At 34.1% G+C, this 13,926-nt stretch overlaps 2 protein-coding genes across 4 annotated transcripts in view; both read right to left on the bottom strand.

Moving 5' to 3' along the window:
• Positions 1–7,239, bottom strand: part of LOC108989133 — a 31,520-nt gene extending 24,281 nt beyond the window's left edge. Inside the window, exons 1-3 of one of the 3 annotated variants that reach the window (XR_004801765.1) lie at positions 6,978–7,239; positions 6,684–6,749; positions 6,399–6,587 (exon numbers count right to left, since the gene is read on the bottom strand). Coding sequence is in view for 2 of the 3 variants with exons in the window: in XM_035691205.1 (XP_035547098.1) it covers positions 6,424–6,587; positions 6,684–6,816 (297 nt within the window). In the remaining variant the exon portion in view is untranslated. Of the gene's footprint in view, positions 1–6,398; positions 6,588–6,683; positions 6,886–6,977 lie in introns of those variants that run through there. The other 2 variants (XM_035691205.1, XM_035691206.1) reach the window with 2 other exon arrangements.
• Positions 7,240–7,684: 445 nt separating this feature from the next.
• Positions 7,685–12,250, bottom strand: LOC108982877 (disease resistance protein RUN1-like). Its single transcript, XM_035691188.1, has 5 exons — positions 12,032–12,250; positions 11,617–11,857; positions 9,996–11,106; positions 8,639–8,926; positions 7,685–8,537 (listed from the first exon to the last, which is right to left on the bottom strand). Exons 1-5 carry the CDS (start codon positions 12,138–12,140, stop codon positions 7,716–7,718), a joined length of 2,571 nt encoding a protein of 856 aa, XP_035547081.1. The 5' UTR covers positions 12,141–12,250; the 3' UTR covers positions 7,685–7,715.
• Between the last annotated feature and the right edge of the window lie 1,676 nt (positions 12,251–13,926).

Genomic DNA, 13,926 nt, shown 5'->3' with positions numbered 1-13,926 from the left:
GAATTTATAAGAGTCCAAGAATATTACAGCTCCTTGCACCAGATCCATATTTTAAAATAATTTTTAGCTTATCCCAAAATTTAGATGAACAGAGATAATACGCTATATTTATTTTGAGTACTTAATTAAATATAAAAAAAAACACACACGCACACATATATATATATATATATATATATATATATACATACTAGTGTATGAGTTCATTTATGTTGGGGGTAAATATTCTAGGCCAATATCCGAAGACTCGCTAAGCCCAAATCATCATCAGAAGCTAAGGGGGAGAATAGAAAGGGGAGAAGACTAGGAAAAGATAATAGAAGAGAGAGAAATAAGAGACAAGGAAAAACAAGTGTTAGAGGAAAAAGAAGGAGGTGACGGGAAAGAGAAAAAAAAAATGGAAAATGGGAGAGAAAGCGAGTTAAACACAAGACAGGTGAAGCAACATAAAGTCGAGATCCTCACCAACCACTGATAGAGGTTTAATAAAAGAAAAGGAGCACTTCCAGACGACCAAGGAGGAGGACGAGAACACAGAGAGGTCATCTTCAACATGAATAAGAGCTTTAGAATATTTTTTCTAAAAAAATGTCTTTGACCTCCATTATACCAAAACAAACGAGAAACCTTGAGAGGCTGTAAAACACTCATATTATATAGTGGATTTGCCCTCCAAACGACCATTGGGCATTGTGCCGAACCACGTAAATTTGTATGTCTCTATCTTTATCTATATTTGTTGTATTTATTTTTTGTTCAATGCTATGAATGTACGAATGAGCATCTCACCACCGCTCCAGATTGCCAACGGGACTCCAAACCACACCGATCGAGGTCCGAATTGTCACCATGTGCCGATAATGACTCACCGATGTAATTGAAACCATGTAATTGAAATGGAACGTACACAGTTGAACTATGAAACCATAGGACCCACCGATGCACATGGCTGGCTAGTTGGGCTTCACCAATTTAATTCCCCCATACATAAATATCTCAGAAATGGGATCAAGAGAATTAACTTCTCGACAACTTCTTTGCCAACAACCATGCTAGCTAGCTATTATGAGTTCAAAAGTCTTCTCAAAAGTCTTCTTAATCTGTACTTACAACTTCTATTATCCCACGCTAGAAAATCTCAAAGGTCTTGAGTTCATACAGAAAATTATATTAATGGGTGTGAGATCTGGAACTTTGTTTTACACAGTACGTAGGACTTCAATTTGAAACCGTGTAAAGGGATGCAAGTATTTTTTAGACAAATATAAATGATTAATCTACCACTTCTTTTAAACTTAAAATACTCATCCTGAAAATAAGATCTTTAGGATGTTTTCTCCTGAAAAAAGGTCTCCGACCTCCATTATACTAAAAGAAATGAAAAATCTTGAGAGACTGTAAAATACTCATTATATAGTGTATTTGCCCTCCAAATAACTATTGGACGAACCACATAAATTTTTGTATCTCTATCTCTATCTATATTTGTTGTATTTATTTTATATTCATTGCTATGAATGTATGAACGAGCATCGCACCACTACTCCAGACTGCCAACGAGGACTCCAAACCATACCGATCAAGGCCCGAATCATCACCGTGTGCCAATAATGACTCTTTCTTAAAGAAGCGCCAGATACAAAAATCTTATAAAATCGTTCTTTATTTAAAAATATTGAGATCATAAGAGATTGAGCAAAATCATTTATTAAATTTCTCAAAGTATGTGCTATAAAAATAATAATTTATAATCTTTATACATGATCTAGGCCACTAGCACACCTCCCTAAACCAAATCACGTCCTGCAGTTCTACCTTCATAAATATTTTAACTTGTGATGATTTAAAAACATAAAACAAACTAAAATGAGTAGAAGACTCTATAAAAAAACTCATCATAATATAAATATACTTAACATAAAGTTTTTTATAAAATATTTCATGCTAAGAACTAAAATCATAATTGTGCAAAAATATGTTGATGACATGCATGACTTGGATATATTTTTGGTATATAAACCAAATGTGTTAAAAGAAAAGATAGAATGAAATTTCTTGGCAACTTCCTTAAAGTGGCATCCAATTAGGTCTTTGTCACCAATCTTCCGGATGTTAGATCTTTCTCCCGATTTAATTTCCCAACAAATGTCTCCGAAGTGGGTCTGAAAAAGAAGTGAACCTTCTCGGCAACTTCTAATGGGCAGCAACCAGCATATATATGCTAGCCATGAAGCAAGGTTAATAATTAAATGAGAATGGAAAAGTGGTTTGAATATTGACAAAAGAGGTTTCTGAAAAGAAATAAGATGCATGGACAACACTAGGAAATAAAGTTTGGAGTGTGGGGTCCCAAAATTATTATAAAAGATCAAAAATGGGAAGAAAAAATTAGTTAATTAAATGATATAAACTACTGTAGTTTAGGTTAAGTTTTGCACCCAACGTACGTTCAATTTATGAGTTATTTTAGTTACCGTAGCTTGGTATGGTATTTGAACCTGTTAAAATGCTGTGTATCATGACTACTCAATTCCTATACTCCAAAAATAGAAAAGAAACCTTATAATCTTATGTATCCACCCATCAGAAAAAAAATATATGACTAACCTCCAACTTCGCTGGCTCTGGTGCTTGGAGTACCTCAGAAAGCATTCTAACATTCTCCTGAACACTGTCTGCAGTATTCCCCCACCCTCTCTCAAAGCCCCACTCCTTAAACCTACAAGAAGGCAAAATACAGAAAAAGCGTGTACTATCCAATATCCACCTATCATGTCAAAACAGGTTTTGCTTTCAATGAGGGTGGTAAACATAAAATAATGGTCACCTCTGCTCAAAATTAAGAAATGGTATCTCTCTGGGGATTGCAGAGACAAATACTTCAGGGCACTTTGTAGCTTAGCGACTGTATCCAAAGTTGCATTTATTATAAGATCCTGCTAAATTGGAACAACATCCATTATTTGTGTATCCAAAGTATGATACAAGAAATTAATTTCTTCCATTCTCGGTTTATACCTCTCCTTTATAATTTAGATCTTGTAAGTGCTCGAGTAGTGGCTTTGCACTCTCAGGATTCCCATGCAGCCTTGACGTCAAGCCTTTTCTTTGCAAAAATAATAAATGGAATGTTAATTTTTATGTGTAAAAATTGATTTTATGGAGAAAAGTAATCCAAATATTACCTCAAAAAGCATCTTTTTATATGATAGTTGCCCTGCCTCAATGCATCCGGCATGCTATCATCATGGCCCTGCATCAATGCATCCGACATACTATCTGCAATTAAATATGATCAGTTGTCACTTGAGAACTTGCTTGGAAGAAATAAGCACAATGTACTCTTGGAAACATAAAGGTTTAGAATTGAGGTAGTGTTTTTTTTTTTTTTTGGTTGTTCTGTGACTTGATTTAATTATGGAGAAGTAGTATGGAGAGTGAAAGATTTGGCAAGCTGAAGACATGGGAGGAGGAGGATAACGAGTATTCTTTGGTTCCATTTGTCTGGAGGAGGATAACGAGCATTCTTTGGTTCCATTCGGCTTGACCAAGGGAGTCACAGAAATGAAGGGCAATCTCACTAGCCCGAATAGATTTCCATTCCAAAGTATGCTGGTTCTTGGTGGGTTCTCGAAGAAGAAACTCACGAAGCTATTTTACCCCCAACTTGAAGCCTATACCCCAGGCCCTTGTTCGAATCTTGGGGGGCAGCAGCCAACTGAGGAAGGACCCGATTAAGGTCATTGTGGGAGTCCTCCAAAGCAGATCCCACCTCAGCCAACCTGCGTTCCAGGATAGAAATGGTTTTCTTAGCAGATTTAACATCTTCGTCAAGCTGAAGGTATTGACGATCGTTAATAAGAAGAACGGGATAATACCGGCGTAAAAACATTACGAAGCTGTTGAACAAATGCAGTGATGACCTCTACTCAGCGAGTGTGTAGCGAGGTTGGGGAAGCCACTGGATGAGAGCTAGAAGAACCTCTTAAGTTGACAGTTGAAGAGGAGACTTTAGCTAAATCCCCTTAGAAATGCGACTTTAGTAGCAACGAGCAAAGGACAACAAATAGGTTCAACAGGAGGGATTGAGCAGGTTTTGGCCTTCCCTATCTCACCAGTTTCACCCTGGTAGGGTACAGCCTGATCAGTCCCGAGATCCTCCTTAGGAGTTGTCAAAGATGTTTCGTCGCTCCCTCGAGGAGAAACACTAAAAGGCGGTGAAGGAATTGAAACCCTATTGTCATTGGCGAGGGAGAGGGCTGGAAAAACAAAGGGCAAATCCGAAGTAACGCCCCACGAAGTTGTTGAGGCAAGGAGGGAACTAAGCACCGCAACTAACTCATGAGTACTCCCCTCTTCGCCCCCCTCCAATCGAGGTAGATCAAAGGATCATCAAAAGACACAAAAACAATTGGCGGGGGCAAGGTTAGTAGAGGCATATCTAAATTTAAATTTAAATAAAGGATAACCACTATCCATGAGAGAACAAAGATAGCTCACATAGCTCTATATAAAGGAAAAATCCAGGTAAGTACAGGGATCGAATTATTGTTATTATTATTATCCACAAATTACTGACTTTGGTTGCAGGTGACCGTGAGGTGGTGGCGGTGAAACACATCCATAACAGATATTTTCTCCAGAAAAAAGGTCTTTGACCTCCATTATACCAAAAGAAACGAGAAACCTTGAGAGACTAAAATACTCATATTATATAGTGGATTTGCCCTCCAAACGACCATTGGATGTAAGTACTATGCTGAACTATGTAAATTTGTGTATCTCTATCTCTATTTATATTTGATGTATTTATTTTATATTCACTGCTATGAATGTACAAACGAGCATCGTACCACCGCTCCGGACTGCCAATAGGGACTCCAAACCACACCAATCGAGACCCGAAACATCACCTTGTGCCAATAATGACTCTTTCATAAAGAAGCGTCAGATACAAAGATCCTATAAAATCATTCTTTATTTAAAAATATTGAGATCATAAGAGAGTACGCAAAATCATTTATTAAATTTCTTGAAGTCTGTGCTATAAAAATAATAATTTAAAATCTTTGTACACGATCTAGGTCACTATCACGTCTCCCTAAATCAAGTCACGTTTTGCAACTCTACCTTCATAAATATTTTAACCTGTGATGATTTAAAAATATAAACAAAATAAAATGAGTAGAAGACTTAGGAAAAAAACTCATCATAACGTAAATATACTTAATATAAAGTTTTTATAAAATATTTCATGCTGAGAACTAAAATTGTAATTGTTCGTAAATATGTTGATGGCATGCATGACTTGGATATATTTTTGGTATATAAACCAAATGTGTTAAAAGAAAAGATAGAATGAAATTTCTTAATTGGCAACATCCTTAAAAGTGGCATCTAAGTAGGTCTTTGTCACCAATCTTCTGGATGTTAGATCTTTCTCGATCGATTTAATTTCCCGACAAATGTCTCCGAAGTGGAAAAGAAAAAGAAGAGAAAATTGTCGGCAACTTCTTGGCAACAACCTGCATATGGATGTTGGAGCAGGTCCACGTGCAATGAATATACTTTTGTTTTGTGACTTCCAATAATGCTTTTTTAACGTTCGTGATCCATTCGGTGTGGCCGAAAACAAAGGAAAATGATAAGATTATTCCCCATTTACTACTAATTTACTCTTCTTTTTATATTTGATTTTTTTTTAATTTTTAATTTTATTTAATGGTAAAAAAAGTAATTATTAGTAAAATTATGTATTTTTTTTAATTTTTTTAATGATTAATAATGTTAAAAAAATACTTAAAAGAAAATAATAAAAAAATAAAAATTTGAAATATAGCATGAGTGGTAAAGGAGGAGTAAACCGGTTGGAAGGGTATGATTATCCGAAAGCAAATTAGTGGACCTTACAATGATGGACTTTTGTGAGTTCCAATAATAGGTCTATAAAAGATTCAATGGCTTTTTCTTAATTATCAACCCAATAAAATTCCATAACCTACCAAAAAGAACTATTGGGACTATGTGCAACCTCAATAAGTTATAGCTTGTAGACTTGTCTAAAATGCCCATTAAACTTAAATTGGACGAGTGTTAGACCGAAATTCTCCTACAATGCTGGATGCACAAAAGCTCCTTTTGTATCAGCAATGCAGCAGTATAGCTCTCCATAAAGTTGGTATATAATTTCTCTATCAAGGCATGCATCTTTTTTTATTCTGCAGTTTATTCTCAGTCCTTTGAGATGATTGGTTTATTCTTGTCTGCCAAATATCCTCTGTTCAAGGCACACATCCAGCTTTAGAGTTAAACTACTACGAAATTAAATGTACAATTAGACTAAACATATCATGAGTTAACATCATTACCGTTGATGTTTGTTGCATGTTTGTATTCAAGATAATTATTTATTTACAAGTCTACCTTCCGACAATTTCCAGATATGTGCTTGTTATGATGAAATCGGCTAGCATTCATCGAAATTATATAGGCTGTGAACTGACATGAAAAGTAATATACATACATACATGCAGAAAAGCTCACCTGAAACTGCCTGAAATAGTTGGGTTGCCCTGCTTTCTTGATACCTGAAACTACCCGAATTGTGGCTCAGTACCAAGAATACTCAATTCGTATTTACCTGGTTTGCTTTCTCCGAAATTAAAAAGAATCCTCAGTCTTACATTGGTAATGCTGGACAGAGCTCAGTGTCATCGTAGCATCAATAGTGGGTGGAAAGGCTCCAAATGCTGCGAACAGGGAAAAGCCCAAAAGAATATTACCAGACAAAAGGCAAAAGTACAGTCCCAACTTCATTCATTCCATACATTCATTGCTCCTATTCAATCTCCTCATGCGCATGCGTCTCTCCATATACAATTTGTTTGGTATTACAAAAGAAAGGGAAATAAATATAATACGCAGAGAGGAAAAAATTAAATATTACTTGAAAATCAAAGGAACAGAGGGAGACTTACTTCATCCATTTTTCTTTTTTTATTTGCTCTCCTTTCATTCTTGTATACCACTTTGGCTCTGCAACTTTTATAAAACGGCACCTTCCTCTCATAGAAACGACGATGGAAATTAAATTGAACCTGCAAATTGTCCAAAACCTTTAGTTCAAAAGATTGTAAATTGGAGTACCCCACCCATACAATATATCCAGGCCTATTTTCCGTTGCTCTGTCCAAATCCATATTAACCAATTGTACTCCTTTTTGAATACAGCATACATGATTTGAGCTGTTACTAGTTATCTTAGCTTCATCAATAACACCATACCAGCCTGAATTAAATTCAACAAATATTACGACATATAATACAATTCCGCTTATATCCTCCAAATAGTGTGGCCCCTCAATATCTATTACCCACTCTTCTTTTTCCCTCCGTCTGCCATCATCATCATCTTTTAAAAACTCATGAACATAACTGAACCACTCTGGAATCTGATTTTTTGGAAACAAAGTAGCATCATATTCATAGACTCCCTGTTAAACGTTAAATATCATCATCAATTTAATTTAATTTAATTTAAGCAATACATGCATACTATTAAAAATGAGATCACACATACATACATACATACATACCTTCCACAATAATGGATTTTGCACTTTATCATTCCATATATTCTCATGCATGTTGTTGCAGCCAAACAAATCAATTGTTTTAAGCGATCTGATGTGGCTTCCATTGAATTCCAATATTTTTTATACTTCCAAAAATCTCTCTAATGACTTGCATCCTGTAACATCTACCACTCTTATATTTGGTGGAAGCTCTATTATTTCTTCAAGTTTCTCACAATTGCACAAGTAAAGACTAGTTAGTGCAACGAATTCTTTGATGCTCGTGGGAAGGCTAACAAGTCCAGTCCACGATAGATTTAAAAATTCCAAACTGGCGGAGGAGTTAAACATGGTAAAGAAACTAGATATTGGAAAGAAATTTGATTCTGAATGGGAACAACTAATTTGAAGATTCGATACTTGTAATGCAGTGCTCCCATTGCTTGAATTCGTTGAAGGCGCCACTTCATGGAGTGGTTCTTTACGTAATGATGTCTCCTTTACAAGATTTGGACAACCAAGATAGAGTCGGCTTAAATGTTGCAACTGAATGCAAGCAATTGGGAGACGCAAAAGGTTTTGGCAGCCCGATAGATATAGATACTGAAGTCCAACAAGGTTTCCGATGGATAAAGGCAGTTCTTCTATTGCGGTGCCATATAGAAGCAACGCTCTTAAAAATTTCATTTTACACTCGATTTTAGGAAAATAACGAAGGCTTGAACACTGAGTAAGATTAAGCACGCATAAAGATCTCAAACTGAGGCTTCTTGGAAGGATTTGGAGTTTAGAGCATCCTCCAAAATCCAACGTAAAAAGATTTTCCAAAGATCCAACGGAATCATGCACCTCCACTAATCTTGTACAATCTCTGACAGTCAATTCCTTCAAATTTGAGATGCTTGAAAGATCCGGAATCTTTTCTAAGAATTGACAATTATAGAAATCCATAGTCGTCAAATTCTGTAAAAGAAAAAGAGGAAAAGTTTAATAATGGAGTTTACTACATAATTCAAAGAATAAAAAAAAAAAGTCGTTGATGATGATTATAATTGTGTACGTACCTTGGGCTTGAATCGATCCCCCAACTCTTTTATGAGGCTATGCGACATCCTAAAGACAATGAGTTTTTTTCCTTGGAAATTACGTGGCAAAGACTCTACAGGATATTGAGACCAATCAAATACTCTTAACTTGTCCGATAGATAATTGGGTGCACAAGAAAAACGTGCATTACGATTTATAAAGATTCTAAGTCTTTTCATATGTCGAAATGCTTCCGGATGCAAGCTTATCATCTCCTCCTCGCCTTCAGGTAAATCTAATACTATGCCTTCAATTTCGTTTGGCCCCTGATATAAGAGAATGCATCAAGATATTTTATGAAAAATAGTACTTTGTACTTATCGAATGCTGAAAACTCCAATACTAAATAGACGCATGCTAAAATATAAAACATTGAAAAATAACACTCTGTATTTTGTAGAGAATTAAATATTTGAAGAGCTCTCAATGGAAAATTCAACACACACTTTATTGATGATGCAGTTGCCCTTATATAGACATTACAATTCTCTTCAAAGAAATATACAGCTGTTGACAATTAAAACAAATAAATCAATTACTGAATTTATTTACATAAATATGTTGATTTACAAGGCATGAGTCTCGGCTTGAGTATTGCTGCAGATTACGTCCAGATTTATTTTGAATTTGAACTTGATTCTTGATTTGTGTCACCTTCCTTAATATATTTATCAATTAATATTACTTTGCTAAAATCTCCAATACTAAATAGACAGCATGCTAAAATATAAAAGATTATCCTCTTACGAAAAATAATACTCCGTACTTATCAATTAATATTACTCTGCTAAAATCTCCAATACTAAATAGACAACATGCTAAAATATAAAAGATTGTCTTTTTACCAACTTACGTACTCTCCTATAACTTTGAATAAAACAAACGCTAGCGTGAGGAGACAGTAGATATGAAATTAGAAAATATAGGATATTTAGATTGAAAAAAGAACATCTAGATTTGGTACTTTTATTGACTCATTTTAATTATTAATAAATGAATTCTATATATATCTACAAATTCATATTGATAATTTAAAGTGTATATATATATATATATGAGTATTGCTATATCAACAAAAAAATTACACAAAAATAATCTTACAAACTAACGTATTTTCATCTGATCCATTAGATTTACTTTACAAAAAAAAGTGATTTTATAATCTAATGAAACACATCAAATTACGTCAGTTTGTGAGATTACTTTTATGTATATATATTTATTTAGATATAAATTCATACGATTTATATTTTCTCAAAAAAGAAAAAAATCACTAGGTTTCACTTTTGGAAAAGGAAATAAATGTAAAACTCAAAATATTCTTTTTTACTTTACCATACTTTCTTCCAACACTTCACGGATATCCTTATGAAACCACAATCTACTACGTTTGCTAGGTTCTTTGGGTGATTCTAGTCGAACAATTTCTCGTCCCATATCTTGTAGCAAGTCATGCATCCGAACATATTCATTACTCCCTTCAATAGTAATAGTAATAAGACACTTGTCTATAAGCCTCTTGATTCCATGATTCGGAAAAAAATCATAAGAATCAAATATTTTCATCACATTAGCCAAAGGTTCCCCTTTGAAGAAAAACGCAATATCAAGGAACATTTCCCTCTCAGTATCATCCAGACCTTCATAACTCACTAAGAGTACTTTCTGAATAGAACTGTTGGGAATGTTTTTATATTTATCCAATGCATTTTTCCATTGATGTATACTTTGACCTTTTAGATCCGAACCTAACACTGTTAAAGCTAGTGGAAGACCTTGAGCATATTTTGTTACTTGTTTAGATAGGTCCATATAATTCTTCGGTGGTTCCTTTTCCTCGAAAGCATGCAAGCTAAATAGTTGAAGAGCTTCATCGTCATCCAAAATCATCACCTCGTGCTTTGAATCAACTTTAGAATTATCGAGTAAACACCGATCTCTTGTCGTTATGATGATTCTACTTCCTGAGCCAAACCAATCACGATCTCCAGCCAACTTTTCTATTTGGACCAACTCATCCACATCATCAAGAATTAGTAGAACTCTTTTAGAGCAAACTCTATGCCTTATCACATTCATGCCTCTGTCAATATCATGAACATCCAAACATGTTCCTAAAATATCAGAAAGAAGGGTATTTTGTAGCTTAATTAGACCTCCTACTTGTTTTGAAATTTCTCTAACGTCTTTCAAGAAACAACTGCCTTCAAATTGAGAAGAAATCCGGTTGTAGATATCATTTGAAATAGTTGTCTTCCCAATTCCACCAGTCCCAAATATCCCTACAATGCGTATAATATCATTCTTTCCAATACTTAAATGCTGATAAATATGTCGTATACGAGATGCTATCCCAATTGGATACTTGGCAACACTTAGAGGTGTTTGATTTACCATTCTTAACTCCACCCATTGAATGATTTCCTGGATAAATTCTGACTCTTTCCTATCAATATTAAAGAGAAGACAAATCGAAATAGTTAGAGTACTTTTTACAATAGATGACATATGAATATAATTAAGTTGATTCATTTTTTTTATGTCCATAACAAAGTGACAGTTGTAGATTATGATGTACAATTGTAGTCTTGCTCCTTCCTTAATCTAAACATTGTTTCATAATAAACTTAATCTGAAACTTATAATTTAAAATTTTTGAGTCTTTATATCTATAAACAAATTGAAACTAAACGTTATGTGAAACTAATCTTGTGGTAGTACTAGTACTAAATACTAAATCCCAGAATCAGAAAGAATTTCTAAAATTTGACCATGTTTTGCATATAATTATTCAATGCCAAAAATTATCAGAAATATCAAATAGTTTTCCTTTTCTATGGTATTTTATCTTCACTAGTTCCCTGATGTGAATATTTGCCTCAATTTTCCTCATAAATATCTCAAATATAGCATGCACATACGTACATATGAGAATATATATATAGGCAAAGCTTACCGAAATTTTGCTAATGGGAAACCAGACAAATCAGCTACTCTTTGCAAAGCTACCTTCCATTTCTGCATCTTTGTGTTATCCTTGAGCTTATCTCCAAGTTTATCAAAAGATTCTCCAAAAATCCCTTTTTGATGTCGTACTTCCGATGGATCTACGTCGTAAAAAATTGGTAGAACAATTTGATTCATTGTTTCCTTGCAATCAAGAATCTTCAATAACTCATCTAAGCACCATCTTGATTCTGCATAGTTTTTAGAGAATACAATGATAGAAATTATTGACCCTTCAATAGCTTTGAAAAGTGTGGGTGAAATCTCTTCCCCTCTTCTAAGATTGTTGTCTATGTAAGTATTGATTCCCCTTTGATCCAGAGCATGGTATAGATGGGAAATAAAGTTATAGCGAACATCTTCACCTCTAAAACTCAAGAATACATGATGACTCCATGGACAGATGGAAGGAGATGAAGAGGATGAAGAAGAGGAAGAAGCTCCTGATTGAAAGGCCATAGAAGAAGAAGTCATGCTCACAGTACGTATGCGCGATTACAATTTAGCAAGAGGTCCAATTCTAGAGTTGCAGAACTTATCCCAAATAAATAATTATAGAGATAAAGTGGGTCATAGAAAGGAGAAACTTCTCGGCAACAACGTCGAACATGCATGCATGTGTTTATTCTGTACGATTGCAGAACTTTCAACCTTCAAAGTTGTATAAAATGATCAATTTGATCCCACAACAATTGACTTTACTTTGTTTTAGCACAGATGTTGTTCCCAAATAGAAAGAGTGTAAATTCGGTATCGACTAGTATACATTTTATAAAAAAAATATTTCTTAAACACTTTTAATTATTTTTAAAAATAAAAAAAAATCCCAAAATTATTAATTATTCGCTAAGAGTTGATGTTTGGACGGTCAATTTATATGAAATCCTAACAAAAGTAACTGCTCGGTTGATTTATATGGACGTTTGTTTTACGCAATAGGACTTGAATTTGAAACCCAGTAACTAATATGGAACGTACACGACTTCTTTGCCAACAACCATGCATGCTAGCTATTATGAGTTCAAAAGCCTTCTCAATCTTTACTGACAACTTCTATTCTCCCACGCTAGAAAATCTCAAAGGTCTTGAGTTCATACAGAAAATTATATTAATGGGTGTGAGATCTGGACCTTTGTTTTACACAGTACGTAGGACTTCAATTTGAAACCGTGTAAAGGGATCCAATACCGATAAAAAATAAGTAGTTGTAGTCACGGTCGTCGACATGATTAAAAAAAATGAAACAATACAAGCTGGTCATGAGTATTAGTATGCAATAATTCCTATAAATAAATAAATAAAATAACTTGTAGGCAACTTCTATATTTTTAAGTAAGTGTATAAGTCAGGCCAATGTCGCGTACGTTGTGTCTTCATTTTTTTTTTTAAATAAAAGGAAAATTAAGAGAAAAATGAGAAACTTGTTAGCAACTTCTTTGGAGCTTCTTGTCACTCGGTACTATAAATCAAGCACCAACTTTCACCTCTCCATCTTCCCCCTCATTTCTTTCTTTTTCTCTTTTCCCCTGTTTTCCATTGCTGTCCTTAAAGTGATCAATTTGGTCTCAAAGCAAGTTGATACTTTTTTATAAGAAAACAAAGATATTCATCATCCTATTAAATATGATAATTGGTAACTTTGGTAGGTACTTAAATACCTTACGACCAATAATCCATCCTCGATCAGTCATTATTGCCGTGAGGAGAACGAAAGATATATATATATATATATGTTAGAGCAGGCGTAGTTAATGGAATGAATTTTCAATGCTCCCACGTCAGAAAAACTGATCAAAAGTCTAAAGTTGATAGTGGAAATTAATTAAAGTTCAAAACCGTGTAGATGGGTGCATGCATGTTACTTTGGAAATTAACTAATTATTCCATGCAACTTTATTATATAATTACTATATTATTCTCTTATTAAGCCAATCCATCAATATTATTGGCGTGGGGCCTGAGTGGATTGATGCAATTGAAATGAGTAGCTTGTGTGTCAAATCGAATTGAAATTATCTCCTTTTTATATCTAATTCGTACTATTAATTGAATTTATAAGCGTCCAAGAATATTACAGCTTCTTGCACCAGATCCATACTTTAAAATAATTATTAGCTAATCTCAAAATTTAAATGAACAGAAATAATATTACGCTATATTTATTTTGAGTGCTTAATTAAATATAAAAAAAAAAAAAAAAAAACACGCGCACACACACACATATACATACATACTATTATATGAGTTCATTAACACTACA

The sequence above is a fragment of the Juglans regia genome, chromosome 6 (assembly GCF_001411555.2).
Source record: "Juglans regia cultivar Chandler chromosome 6, Walnut 2.0, whole genome shotgun sequence".
NCBI lineage: Eukaryota > Viridiplantae > Streptophyta > Magnoliopsida > Fagales > Juglandaceae > Juglans > Juglans regia.
The sequence above is the reverse complement of the archived record's forward strand: the minus strand, read 5'-3'. Positions and strand labels throughout refer to the sequence as shown.